This window comes from Serinus canaria, chromosome 1 (assembly GCF_022539315.1).
Source record: "Serinus canaria isolate serCan28SL12 chromosome 1, serCan2020, whole genome shotgun sequence".
Lineage (NCBI taxonomy): Eukaryota > Metazoa > Chordata > Aves > Passeriformes > Fringillidae > Serinus > Serinus canaria.
The window spans coordinates 26,050,109-26,064,449 of NC_066313.1; the positions used below are offsets into that span (position 1 = coordinate 26,050,109).

At 37.7% G+C, this 14,341-nt stretch overlaps 1 protein-coding gene across 2 annotated transcripts in view; it reads right to left on the reverse strand.

Annotated features, from left to right (window-relative positions):
* Positions 1–253: 253 nt before the first annotated feature.
* Positions 254–14,341, reverse strand: part of WARS2 (tryptophanyl tRNA synthetase 2, mitochondrial) — a 39,100-nt gene continuing 25,012 nt past the window's right edge. For both annotated transcript variants that reach the window (XM_009102608.4, XM_018908192.3), the window contains exons 3-6: positions 7,723–7,803; positions 5,927–6,012; positions 3,224–3,342; positions 254–1,232 (exon numbers count right to left, since the gene is read on the reverse strand). In XM_009102608.4, coding sequence (XP_009100856.1) covers positions 784–1,232; positions 3,224–3,342; positions 5,927–6,012; positions 7,723–7,803 — 735 coding nt within the window. In that variant the 3' untranslated portion in view covers positions 254–783. The remainder of the gene's footprint in view (positions 1,233–3,223; positions 3,343–5,926; positions 6,013–7,722; positions 7,804–14,341) is intronic.

Below are 14,341 nucleotides of genomic sequence, written 5' to 3' on the forward strand. Positions count from 1 at the left end.
TACTCTTTGACACCTTTTTTAAAGCAGTTCTAGACTTGATGGTGAACTGAAAATCCTGGAGCTGCCTGGTAAACAGAACAGCAGTTGAAATAGGAGCAGCTGAAGCACATGTCATTTCTCACTGAAGTACCTTAGACCTGACCAGCAGTATGGCATAAATGGCAGAAGTGAAATTCACTTCATACAAACTACATAGATACAAAAAAAAATAATTCACACTGAATATGAAGAAACTATAGGGAGAAGCACTAAGTTCCCTCTTCATCATCGTGAGCATTTATTTTTAAGTCTCTGATTTTATTCTGGTTATCCAAGAACATGTTCAATCACCATAGCAAAGCTGAATAACCCCCAGTAGGATAAATTGTCCATCCGTAACAACAGCATGTACACAGCTAAGTGTGTTCTTGAGGGGATTACAAATCCTTCTGCTAGATTCTGATCACCTTACCTAAAATTCACTTCTTGCAGTGGTCAGTGGAAAAATCCAAAACCCCACAGAGGCAACTTTATAATCTGTTCTTGCACAATGTCTTTGTGAACTGTGATTGCTTCCGTCCTCCCTCTTTGACTAGCCAGACAAGCTTAATGCTGGTCCCACAGGAAATACCTGGCTTCATGCACATTTTTTAATGCAATCACCTTCAATGTTCTCCTTGGATCTTGCAGGGAAAAAAGTTTTTGTTTCAAACCAAAATGATTACTAATTAATAAATGATTTAGTTACAAATAACAAAATCTCTGTCCCATGATACCAAAGTCCTTGCAACTACTCAGCATCTTCTATTGAAATCCCACCAGTCTCCTTATTTCCTGATAGATAGGAGCGGCCAGTTCTTTGGCTTTCTCCGCTCCATCCTCTAAAACCTTTATCAGATGAGACTTGTCTTCCTGGAGTTTCTTGATTTCATTCCTGATAGGTGTAAATTTTTGGATAACGGCCTCTGCTACCACCATTTTGTAGTGAGCAGTGTCAAGACCAGTGGCTTGGTGCAGCACCTCTTTGATGCTCAGCCCCGTTACTGCAGCGTGAATGGACACCAGGTTGGAGACACCGGGGCGGGCGGCGGGCTCGTAGGTCACCTCCGAGGTAAAGTCAGTCACAGCTTTGCGAAACTTCTGCACTATTTCATCGGGGCTGTCTGCTATGGTTACAGTGGCTAACTTCTGTGGGTCTGACTTGGACATCTTTGCTGATGGATCTCTGAGAGATTTTATTTTCTTTGTTGTACCTTAAAAAAAAAAAAAGTTATGAGCACAGACCACGGTTTCTTATGACAACTGCTAATGATGTGCAGCTATATGATAAAGCTGTTTACCCTTGCTCAAAGATGAAGTGCGAGCACAGTCTTGTAGGTTCTGTTTAGTCCTTGCATCCTTCCTATGCTTTTAAGAAGTCACCTTTCTCCTCTCATAAACTGAATGAAGCCTGCTCCATCTCTCCCATCCTCACTAAGCAGGAACTTCTCCTGGGGCTACTTCTAATATTTTGTGTGGCTTACATGCTGATTTCCCCTCATATTTCTCCCCCCTTCTATTACTGCACCTTACTGAATGGCTCTGAGCAGTGGAGAAACAGGTTAACTCCACTGGTAAAAAAAAAAAAAAAAAAGAATCCCATAACACTTAATCTCCTTGTTTCATGAAACTCTTCCACTCAAAATCTCTTGGAAATTCTCCTAAATCTCAGTAAAAACAGTTTTTAAAATTCTCTAACTCAACACTGACCAGCTCTGTTAGATGTAAAGCACTGTTTAGATAAGAAAAGTGTGGGTATTGTACAATCTGCTAAGATACATGCATGTACATGAAACAGACAAGTAGCATTACAAGAATATTGCAAAATACTTCAACAGCATCAATCCACACTGCTTCAGTTTTTCACCAAGAAATATCATTCATGGAGTACCTAAATTATCATTTATCTACAGAGTACTCATACCAGTTGTTTTTAGACACCTAATACAGCCAACGAAATTACCTGCATACTGCTCATAGATGGCCTATGTACTCAGTGAAACGATAAGGATTCTTCCAGCATACAATTCAGACTGCCCCAGAAAGTGCTTTGCTCTGAAATCACCTTTTGGAAGAGTCTCTTCTGCAAATTTGAAAGAGTCCAGGTAATTCAACTGTCTACAGCTAGTGAGTATGAATAGGTCCCTACCTTCTCCATTCATCTCGGATATTTTGTTGGTTTGCATACACTCGTGAACTTAGGAAGGAATGCTTTTTAGGAGCAAAATGAAATGTTTTTTTCCTTTTTTTTTTCCCAAATTGAGCTTTTTATTTAATGGTAAACAGTCTCACCTGCATCAGAGGCTACACTCAGCTCCTCTTTATAGTGCTTAGTACCCCATTAGAAACTGTAGTGCTTGCAATCCCTAATATTCTCAAAAAACCACTCCAGGTCTAACACCATTTTTGTCACTGAGGCTTGAAAATTGAGAAAGGTTTATTACTGCCTGTCTTTTCTAAGGTGAGAGCTCCTTGCCCTTTTGGGGGCGAAGGTCTCTGCTGTGCATTCCTCTACATTACTTACAACAAAGATGCAACGCTTCATCCTTGCCCAATTCTTCACGTTCCTTAGCAAACATGCCATTTGTGCCATCTGACTCCTCCTCACCCCCGGCCTATGACCTTAAAGCTCAAAAATGGCTGAGAAGATTTTCCTTGTAAGTCTTCCTGAGACTAAGATCAAAACCGTAAAGTCTTAAGCTCTGTGACAGACACATATTGAAATACTCAAGCATATATTAAACACCCTTAAAAAAATTGGAGCACTGTACATATAAACCAACAGGCTGTTCAGCATCCTTAAAGTAAACATCTCTGACTTGGACACTGAAGAATTCTGCTTGTTAGAGGTCTCTTGCCTTGCTGCTTACACGTCTCCTGAATGAGCAACATGGAATAGAGACCCTACTCTTAAAAAGTCCAGTGCTTGAAGAGCAAGGCTGACTGGCAGCAGTAGAGTGCATCTGGCCCCCTGGACTAGAATGCCAGACGTCACGTACATTCCTCAATCATGGATTTCTAAAGCCTTATATCTATCTTGGGAGTTCATTTTCACAGCCTCTAGGCTCTTGTTGCCAGTTTTTAATTTTCCACTCCCTTAATATCAGTTTGCCCCCTTTTCTTTGTCCCTGAAACTATTTCCACAATATTTAAATCCATCTTCAACTTCGAAGTGCAGTTAAGGGAAAAAAAATAACCAACCCACTTAAAATGGCTTTGGGCACAGGAAAGAATTCTCCATATTTCTTGTTGAAATGTTGTGCTATATCTTGGGCTAGTTCCAGGTGCAGGACTTGATCTTCTCCAACAGGAACACGTGTTGACCTTTTAATAAAAGACAGATACAGGAAACTCAGCAAAGCTCTCTGGTTCTGCTGAAATGTTACTCAAGACTGTAACAGCTTCTGCCATGACTGAGGGCCAGACTGAGCCAAACACTCAGTCCCAGCTAGGTGCTGTGGGAGCAAGATCCCAAACTGAACATATTCAAGGATGACTCTGCTTTTTGTGCTGAACTGAAGCACATAACAAAGGGCAAAAATAGCCCTTTGTGAAGACATATATGGCAAAGATACCTGTAAGAGCAACTCATTAAACTCAGCTCAAAGAAAGGTTTCTTTAGTATCTCCTGCTGCCTCTTTAGAGATCAAAGAGCATATGCTATAGTGTAAAAAAAAGCAAGAAAGATCTGTAAGGCATAAAGTGCAAGCAGATTGTCATGTCAAGTCTCAGGAAAACATAACTGCTGTTGAGGAGTTAGTACTGAGGATGTATCAAGGGAAGGAAGGAAGAGAGTGTTTCTTCTTCTTCATGATTATAGAAATCATGTGGTCCAGTGCCTCTATTGTCACAAGTGTTATTAGAGGATTAGAACTGCTGGACTCAAAGGATAATTTGATCTTCTGTATTGAACTCAATGGCTTGAATACACTTCTGGAGGGAAACACAATCTGCATCAGAGGACATGAGGAGGTGAAGAATCCATTACTTCCCCTGGTGACTCTTTCCCACAGTTAATCATACTTGCTAAAAATGTATGATTCTTTTAGATGAGGCAGACTTGAAATCTTGCCAGCTTTTGATTACTCTCCCATTCCCCAGCAGATTTTTTTCCTAAGGCTTACAGGGTATTCAGCTATGAATACTGGACATATTCCAAAATAAGGAAGTTCACCATGCATCTTTTAAGTTCCCAGAAAATTTCAGATCAACATGGTACGCTTTCCTTCCGATTCTGAATTACTGGGCTGACATCCAGGAATCAATTTGTCCACCTTTATTCCCAACCAGCCAGCAAGGCAACCTAAAAACAGTTACAGTAGGAATCAATAGGAAATCACAGTGCCCTATAACTGAGAGAAAATCAGTTACCATAATCAATATACTTTAAGCGAGTCAAAAGAAATGCTTCCATATGCCAAAATGGTTCCATATTCACAAAGTTTGCCACTAAACAGAAAACATATTATCTCTATAAAAGTCTCTGCATGATACCTTGCCTTTTTCCTTGCTGGCTTTTTTTAAAAAAAATTCTATTCTGGTGCTATTTTTACTTTTTTCTGTCATGTATTTACCTTCTGTCCATTTTCCTGTCTCTTTGATCCTTGGTTCATCTGAGCTAGTACTGTTTCTCCCCCTCCTCCAGCTCTAAATTCTACTTCATGACTGCTGTTCCCTTCCTGTGTTTCCGTTTCTCACCAATTCTTGTTTCTCATATTATTTTGTTACATTAAAACATTTATTATTAAAGATATTAAGTCAAGTTTCTTCAAAGAGAAATTGTTTCTCTTTCAATTCCTTGTTTTGTGCTCTGGGTGGACAGCCTGCTGTTAATACAGATAGTAGCCAACAAACCACTGGCTTTGCTAAGGAAAGATGAAACACCTGATCTTATTAGAGATGGAAGAACTCAATAAAAACAATATGATTTCTGATAAAGTTGTCTAAATTTCACCCTTAAATACTTGACACTCAAATCACTCAAATATTTGACAATCAAATGGGACTCCCTTCAAATAAAATCATTATGATATTCAGAATAATTTTGACTTTTGCTTGCTTCCTGTTATTTTTAGTTAAAATTTAGGTAAATTAGAAACACCATCTCTTGGTCTTCGAACAGTCCCATTTTCCCTACTATGATCAATTAACATGAAATTTCTCTAGATACATTTTTCTGAATTCACAACTCGTTAGTCTGACCTGACATCCTTGTCCTCAGTCCTATGGTACTTCTCTGTCCCAACCAATACTCACAAGTTCCTTCAGAACAATGCTACAAAGTACATATGCTCTGAACATAAAAAAAATTCATATATGGTGCACTGTCTTCAACATTTACTTACTGAGACAGTTTAAATCATATTATGAAATACAACCACTCCTGACAAATTCTATTAGCCAGGCTACAGGCTTAGGCATGCTGAGTCCCCAGTCCCTCACTAGGGGCTGTTTCCACTGCAGCACTAGCCCAGGTAATACAAGCTGCAGTTGATAAGTTACTCTTTTTCATCAGTATGAACTGGCCTACACAGAATCCCCCACTAATAGTGGTATGCTACATACAGACAGTTTAAGTACCTCTACAGTACACGGCACAAAATAAGCATAACTACTTTAAAAAAAGCGTATCAATGTAAATGAGTAATATGTATAACTAAAAATCAGTCTGTTCTAATTCCCTAAGAATTATTCTCACATGACCAGATTTTGCTCTTTACAGCCCTGTCAGTAGCTTTTTAACCAGGCTAGATTTGAACCAGCCACAAGAGTCTGTCATCCATTTCCAATCTTCTGATCTAATCACACCCAGCTCCCCTGCTCAATAAGTTAGCATGTTGACCTGACAAGCATTCATTCCAATGTAGCTGAACAGACATTGCCCATGGGCTCACATTCTGCCTCTTACTTGTACAGCAAAATATCTGCTGCTTGAAGCACAGGGTAAGTCAACAATCCAACAGTTCCTTCGCTATTCTGGCTGGCACGCTTCATCTGTTTGGAAAAGAAAAACATAGAAGAATCACACTTTTGACTAATGGTATCAAGGTCTGTGATTTTAACTAATTAGAATTCTGAATAATTGAGTAATTTATTATGTAGCTCTACAGAAGACAGTGTTGTGTAAAATCCACTACTTATGAATATATTCTGGTTTATGTCTTATATTTATGAATTTTTCTACACTGTTCTGATATTGTAGTTAGATAGGAACATAGGGTTTCTTTTGTTTTCTGTTTGTAACCTTTTTAATGGAAATTATTTCAAATGCAAAACCATCAGGCTAAGTTATTAAACTTGTATATTACACATAAATCCTACTTTTTAAATAGTGTCTTCAGCAATAAATTTTAAAAAAAAGCTATTAACACCTGTGTTAGAGATCAAGACACAGTGATCACACACAGTCACCAGGACAGACAGTGACAGCTGGGAGAAGCCAGAACTACAGAGGCAGAGTCTCAGTGCTTTCTCCATCAGTTCTCACTGCTCCCCACAATCCACTTAATGCGTTCAAGTTCTCTGCTGCTCCCTGATATGGATCACCTAGATCAAGACAGGCTGCAAACACTAACTCTATTCTAGTGATGCCATAGCTATGTTTTACTTTTAGCAACACTTAAATATAGTAACTCCCTTGAAATCTGAATTATTTCATTAGGACTGTTCAAATATATTTAGACTTGTCTCACATTCTCCAACAGATCCTGAATTCTGTCTTCATCTTAAGTGCCTAGGGTTCAGGGAACCTAATTTGCAAAGCCTAGCACCTGTAACACCTATCTGTAGGTCTGGAAAGTCAATCCAGTCAAAGTAAGATTTAAGAGCTTAACTTTAGAACCTCAGGTTTGCAAAGGTTTGCTTTAATCTATGCTATGCATTAACACTGGTTGCTGTATTTAAGTTTTACTGGTTTTATTTAATTAAGAAGGAAAACAGGAAAAAAGAAAACATCTGGAGGTATTTAAGACTGCTCTGAACTCTGCAAGCCCAAACTGCTCTTAAGCTGTTGGGTATTTTTTTCCCCTTTTTCAGATACTTCCCTCTCCTGTCTTTTTCTGCTTACTAAATGTCAAAATAAAATACAAGGAAATTAAATGCAAGAACTCTGTTGATGCAGTCAGGCTGATGCAACACCAAGATTAAGAAGATGAACATTTGACACTCGTAAAGGCAAACGTTTAAGATACAATATCACTCAGCACATTTTTAATATTTATAATTTCTATACTCCTCTTCAAATATATGCCTCTTTTGAACACTCTTCCATAAAATCTACAGAGCAGCCACTCTTTATAGTGGAAAATGAAAAGCTGTTTATGGAACTCCTTAATCGGCAAGGCCCAAGGTTTCCACTGCAATATCTTCCATTACTTTTGCACTATTAAACAAGCACTGAAATAACACTGAATGTTCAAGCAAAATCAGTTTAATAACAGCAAACAAACCTCTTTTTAGCACAGTTTTCCTGCAAATCTCTGGCAAAACCACAATTCTGTAGCTTCCAGCAGGAAAATGTTTACTAAGAGGAACAGACCTGGAGAGGTATGTTTTACCCCTTCCACCACAGGACTACAGAATTACTTAAACCTAAAGCAAGACAACCAAGGCAAAGTTGGTACTTCATAGATGACAAGTATTTCCAGGACAACATTTCTACTGAATTCCCATAAATTTCTTTTAAATTTACCAAACTGTCCATACCTTCCACTGGGGCAAACGTAGCAGACGTGGCACATTAGTTAAGCACCCAAGAATCCAGGCAAGTTCTGCATGCTCAGGAACCTGAAAGTATGAAGTTAGAATCTATTTAAATCTTCCTCCTTTATATGCATATTTTCTCAAAGTCAGTAAGAATAAATTGCATCAAAGACGAGAAAACAATTTATTTCTGTATATTACTTTTTCAGTAAGGTCAATGACAAGCTAATGGAAAGTTTTGGACACTGCCAGGATTGAATGCTCTATATTAAAATAGTATAGCAAGGTTCTTGATCCTATCCACTCATATTCTAAATAAGAAAGAAAATGCTTTAGCAATAGCAGAGTTGAACACACATGCAAACTCCTTTGCTTGAACACTTGATTCGCTCTTTGCAATATTGGCAGGTTTGAATCTTTAAGAGCATGCTAACTGTCTCAAAGATGTTCAAAGCTTCATGCCTGCAATATGGTATAACAACCCAGACAGAAGGCAGTAAAAAGTGTTTCTTAAGTAAGAACTACTAGGATTATTAATTGCAATTCCTTTGTTGTCACATTTTAAATACAGTAATTTCCTAGCTAGCAGTCATCGGACTACTTTGGTGACCAATGTGTAAAAGTACCCAACCTCCAGACTACAGCTGAGTGGTTAGAAATATTTAATGTTGATTCTTTCCCTTCTTTCTGCCTTTCCCACAGATTCAGGGTTTTTATTAATTCCCTCATGCTTATTTGACCTGCAATCTTCTGTGCACAAGACAAAGTGCAACAAAATACTGAATAAAATGAACTTCACGGAAAATACTAAGCACAAGACTCCTATTTCATCTAGAAGGAATCACCATCTGGTTGAAAGTGGTTTCTCATTTCTTTCTTCTAGTCACGGACGGAGAGGAGATGGTGCTCTGTTGCACTTGTGTTGACAAGAACCCTCTTTAAAAGCTATGCAGTCATTGATTCAGCCCTGTCAGATGTTGCTTTCGCAGCCAAGACTGCACGTGCGTTTCACCGGATCAGTGGATTTGACATTACATCAGTTACCAAAACACCAAGTGATCTAAACAGCATTTGTTGGCTTGAATACACAGCTCTTGGTCCTACCAAATTATACTCACTTCCCATCTTCAAACACACAGTTCTTTGCTAAATATTACTGAAGTGCTGAATATGCTGAAGAAAAGCCTGATAAAATGGAGACAAAATGCACTGAAGTATACCAAAGGGCAGAGATTTCAGCTGGAATAAAATTCAGTACTGGAGGCTAATGAGTCAGCATTCATCATCCAAATTGCAGTAACTGACTGTATATTGGTGTGTGATTCAGGAGGTTCTAGGCTTAAACCACAAATCATTTGTCAGACTAAATCATGGTTTAAGCTACCGTGTTTTACTTGGCAAGAGGGACAGGTAATTGCTGCTTTTGGTTGGTCATGGTGCATCTGCTTAAATGTTACTCATTTAGCTATTTTAGTATTCCATCACATTGATTGCACAAATCTGATACAAAGAAATGTGATTATGTATACGACATCAGCAAAAAATGGCTCAGTCAACTCTTCCTTTCACTGAGTAATACCCATGGATCACAATCAGGAGAAGCCATTCTCCCAGGCAAACTCCATCAGCTTCTTGCTGCAGGTCCATTTAAAACTGTAGGCAAATGTCTCCCTTAAACAACCAAAACACAAGAATGTGAGAAATAACACTGTACTGGATCACAACAAAGGCAATGCAGCCTTGCGCTCTATTTCCAGGAGTAGCACTTGGGGCAAACACAAGAGCCTACTGCTTCCTACAGTATCTTCCCCTCATACTTCTCCAGCATCCATAATTGTTGCACTAGGGAATATCAGAAGGAATATCAGAATTATCCCTGGCCCAGTCCTGGTAATGTACCCAGATTCCCCAGGAATTTGTCTAATCCATTTCTAAATCAGCTGACAGTGCTCACTACAACAACCCCAAGGAGCAGCAAGCTCCAGAAGCTTAAACCTGTTGTGTAAAGAAATAATTTAGCCACTAATGTATCCATGTTTGTTTACTGGTTTTGAATACCACCTGTTTCATATATTGCACAATTTGATGAACAATTCCACATCCACCTTATTCAGTGTTTTTCTGATTTTGTAAATTGTGATTGCAAATACACTTCAGCCTTCTCATCTTCAAACTGAAGCAACCCTGACTTCTGAATTTTTCCTTCTTAAGGCAGCTACTCTATCCCCTGCTGCATGAATTCCTCTCCTTTGTATCACATCTAAATCGTTAGTTCATCAGTTCATTCTGGAGACTCTAAAACTTCACCCAGTATTCAAAAAATGGGCACACTAAGGTTTTGCATGGTGACAAAATGTCATCTCTGTCTTATTCACAATACTCTTTCTGGTGATGTGGTGATGATGATATATCATTAGCTTTTTAAAAAAATTGCTTCTGCTGAGCCAATGATTTCAGAAAACTGCCAAGGATGACTCCAGGACTTTCTTTCCTGCATTGTGTGAAGTAGGTTTAGAATATTTTTACCCAGATATTTTAAAGTATTTAAAGCTCTTCTACCCCTTATTTGCCTGTACACTCTCTTTCATGAGTTCTTTTGAAATTCCTTTCCTTGGTATAGCATTTAGCTACACATATGCACTCAGTATTGTCAGTGAACTTCTGTTCACTACTTTCTTCAGGTCATGAAGGAAAATGTTAACTAGAACTTCTCCCAGCAAGAATCCCTGAAGAACATGACTGCTGACTGTGCCATTCAAAAAAAAAAAAAAAAAAAAAAGGGAGCATTACAGCCTACGTGGCTTTCAACAGTGATATGAAAAGAAACAGAGAAGAGAGATCTCATATTTGCATAAATCTACAAAACAAAATTCAGTTGATTCCTATTGTGTTAGGTAGTGTTTATTGTGCCATCACAAGGAAAACTTTTGTCAGAGAAGCATCACTTTTCACACAACTTTCATTAAAAAGAGAATGACTATTAGAGAGGTGTTCTGCTTGCTTTTTACATTTATTTTTTAAAGGTGGTTACCCAATAATCTGACTAGGATTTCAATAAATAAAAGTATATTGAGTTCCAATTAATTCAGGCTATTCTGTCTATACTTTAACCAATAAAGCACTCAATTTCTTTTGTATTTTAAAATCTGACATCAAACTACTGTCCAGAGCTACAATGTACTTCAGGATCACCCAATTTTTCAAAAGAGAACAGACAATAATAAGCTTAACTCTTTTCCAATGAAGACATAATTTTCTCAGTGTGCCCTCTCCTCCAAGTACATCAGTATAAAAGTAATACAAATGGTAGAAAACCAGAATTACATCTCCAATTAACAAAAGTCACAACCAGTGACAGCTCCTGAACTGTGTGTCAAAAAAAACTCCAAAAATGTCACAATCACTGGTAATTCCGAAAATCATCTATCTAATCAAATAAATCCTTCAGGTCAACTTCAGCTACTTCTTTGTCCTGAAAAAAATATAATAGCCTGTTTTCAATATAAACATTATTTTCTTGGGAAATATTTCTTGCAGCCTTGCTGAAAATATTTCCGGGAATAACAGTTTTTAAGTGCTCTATTTATTGTTTCCCTTTATAAAGTCAATTATTTCCCATTTAAAATTTTCCAAAAATTCTCGACCCATATCCATATAGCAATCCCCCCTTTTCAGACAGCCCAAATCCTACCCTTTGCTCTTTTCAGAAAATATAGCAATTTTCTCTTTTTTTTCCTGCTCTTGCTCTTGTGCTCTTGCTCAATTTAACAGTTTTATTTTCTAATCTCACACAAGTCTGTAAAAACCATCAACATTTCTCAAAGGGTTGAGATGGCCACCTCTATGCTATTACCAGGGACACACTTCCTATTTCAATCTCCATTGCATTAAGCATCCCCCACAACCTGGCTTACTTATCAATAATCAAAGCAAACTACTTACATTCCTTCCTTGTGGCCTGACAAGACCAAGGCTGCCTACCCAGATTCCTTTAATTTTTTAAAAGCACACATATTTAACAGAGGTGACGATTTCCAAATGATAATGAGCAGTTATCTAAAAGGCACAAACAGTTCTGTTTCTTCACCTGGGCACCCTGCTCCTCCCTTTTTAAAGACAAATAGCTTCTTAATTATTTATTTGTGCAGCCATTTGAAGTTATTAAACTCAGGTCACAATTCATACTTGGATCTCTGGTGCTTTATATGCTGGAGTACAATCTCAGGGCTTCTTCCTGTAAATCTATTTTTTTGTCCTTGATCCTAGCTATTCCTTACCAAATTATTGTTGATATTCCCTTGCCACAGCCAATGATATATACATGGAAAAACAGTAGCTACCTTTAGGCCAAATAATTCCACATGACTTTTTATGATGAAACATACAGCTGAGGAAGACAGCATGCCATGAGATTCAAGAACAGTGGGAGAGGCATCAATACTGGAAGCAGATTTGAAAGCAGGCAAATCAGCAACATTGGGCCTCAGCTTTCTGAGGTTTAAATGCAAAGTTGTGTACTGGCAGCTGAAGTGGCTTTCTGCAAAAAGAGATGCAGTGTTTTATTTTCGAGATGGACTTTCTCAAGTTGCAACTTATAGTCCTGCTCTGTAAGGCACAGCCAATTTGCTGCATATCTATCTTGTGGAAACAGCTTTCCTCAGCAGTGTAACCTCATTAAGGGCTACATTTTAAAGGGGCAGTAAATTTAAAAGATTTAATTTTGGGAGAGTACAATCAAAGTCTCAGGAGGCAATTTGGATAGCTGTGTCCTAAAAGAAATTAAAATAGAGAAGGGAAAGAGTTCCACATTTAAAAAGAAATTAAACCTTTTCTTAGAACTTTTGTCTCTTCTAGAAGTACCAGTAAGAGCTTTTGCAAAATTCAAGAGGCCCTTTTTCAAAGCAAATGATGTTCACATTTTTCTTGAATAAGAGTTAAGGTTTTATTAATGTGTAAGGTTGCAGGCATTATGTTCATGATACTTGGCAATGTGTCTCTGTATTACACAGCTAAAGGAAAAAAAGACCATAAACAAGAAAAAAATAGACTACTCTTGAATCAAATGCACACAGTGCAGGTACTATTATGACATAAAATTTGCCGCAGTATCCCAAATTTGTATTCAAAGAAATAACTGATTGGGTAGAATAAGTTTATGGTTACAAAGGCAATATCAGATTTAAAGAACATGTTAAGCAACGTATTGAATTAGGGTGTGGTTATCTAGTTATTGTCAGTAAATGTGTTATTATCTACAGCTTTCACCTTTACCTTGAATAATTTGGTCACATATTTATATCTGGTTAAAACATATGGAAATAAGATCTGCATCTCCTTTTTGAAGAACCTGACCAAGAATATTCCTACTAGAATTAAGCTTTACTGGTTATAAACCCCAAGAGACCACAGCAATTTGGCCAAAGCACCCTTTCTTTTCCTTTATTTATTATGAAATTAACTTATTTTCAGAAATATTCTCCTGGTATAACCCACAATACTGTTTGAAAAATTAGTCTGCTGTATCCAGAATACTGGTGAAGAGCGGAAAATATAACAGCTACATAATAGTGACATATGAGATGAACATACCTTCTTCATATGAGATGAAGAAGGTAAATTAAGGCAGAAAAGAAAAAAAAAAAAAAAAGAGAAATCCCAGTGAACCACGACTTTCCTTCCCACTGAGCTCTAGTTATGTCTAGTCCAGTCCATGAGAGAGAAAACAGAGGAATGAGAGAAGCAGAATAATTTTCTAAATTAAACAGTCACATACTTCCTCTTATGACAGGAAGTTTTCAATGGACCGTGCTAAATTAATGTATTTTAATGAATTTATAAGCTATGATGCAATGGAAGCTTTTCAGCCCCTCTGAAAATTGGACAAGGGGTAGCGTGAATCCATTCAAACTCTGCCCACAAAACAAAGCAGATGGATAATTCTGGAGAATAACAGCAGTGAAACAGTGCACACATTTATATTGTTGTATATTGGCTTTTGGAGTTAAGGCTAAGACAAATTTGCAAATTCCCACCTCCCAGAGTTACTGCCTCAATTTGCTTGCACACCGCAAGAATACTGCAGCTGATTATACTCAGAAAATAAATCAGCCTATCCAGAAGGATGAAAACTGCAATTTTCCGCCCAGAAACGGAACATTATGTTGTCCAGAAACTCACAGGACTCCTCAGAGAAGTGTTCATGCAGCATATCAAGAACTGCCTGCCGAATCAACTCTGATGGAATTTTAGTTTCCCTTGGGACATTTAGCATGTGTCTGCTACAATAGATAGGTGGACAGGAAGAACAGCCTGAGACCACATAAAAGCAAAATAAGTTTCTAATATTGTTTTGACTGTGAAGCAGATGAGATACAAGATGGTTATGGGTAAGAACTGAAATGTGTAGTGTACCCACCACGAATCAGAGAAAATGGGTTATATCATAGAAGTTTACCATGTGTGCAGATTGCATACTGTCTTCCTTATTTACCCCCCCATAGTCCTTTTTGGTTTTAATAAAAGATCTAAGTTTTATGAAAGATGACTGTTACAGATTTTATCAGTTATGGTACAATTTAAGGAAGATATTTTCTGTTTCTTCTAATACTGTCACGATATGTTG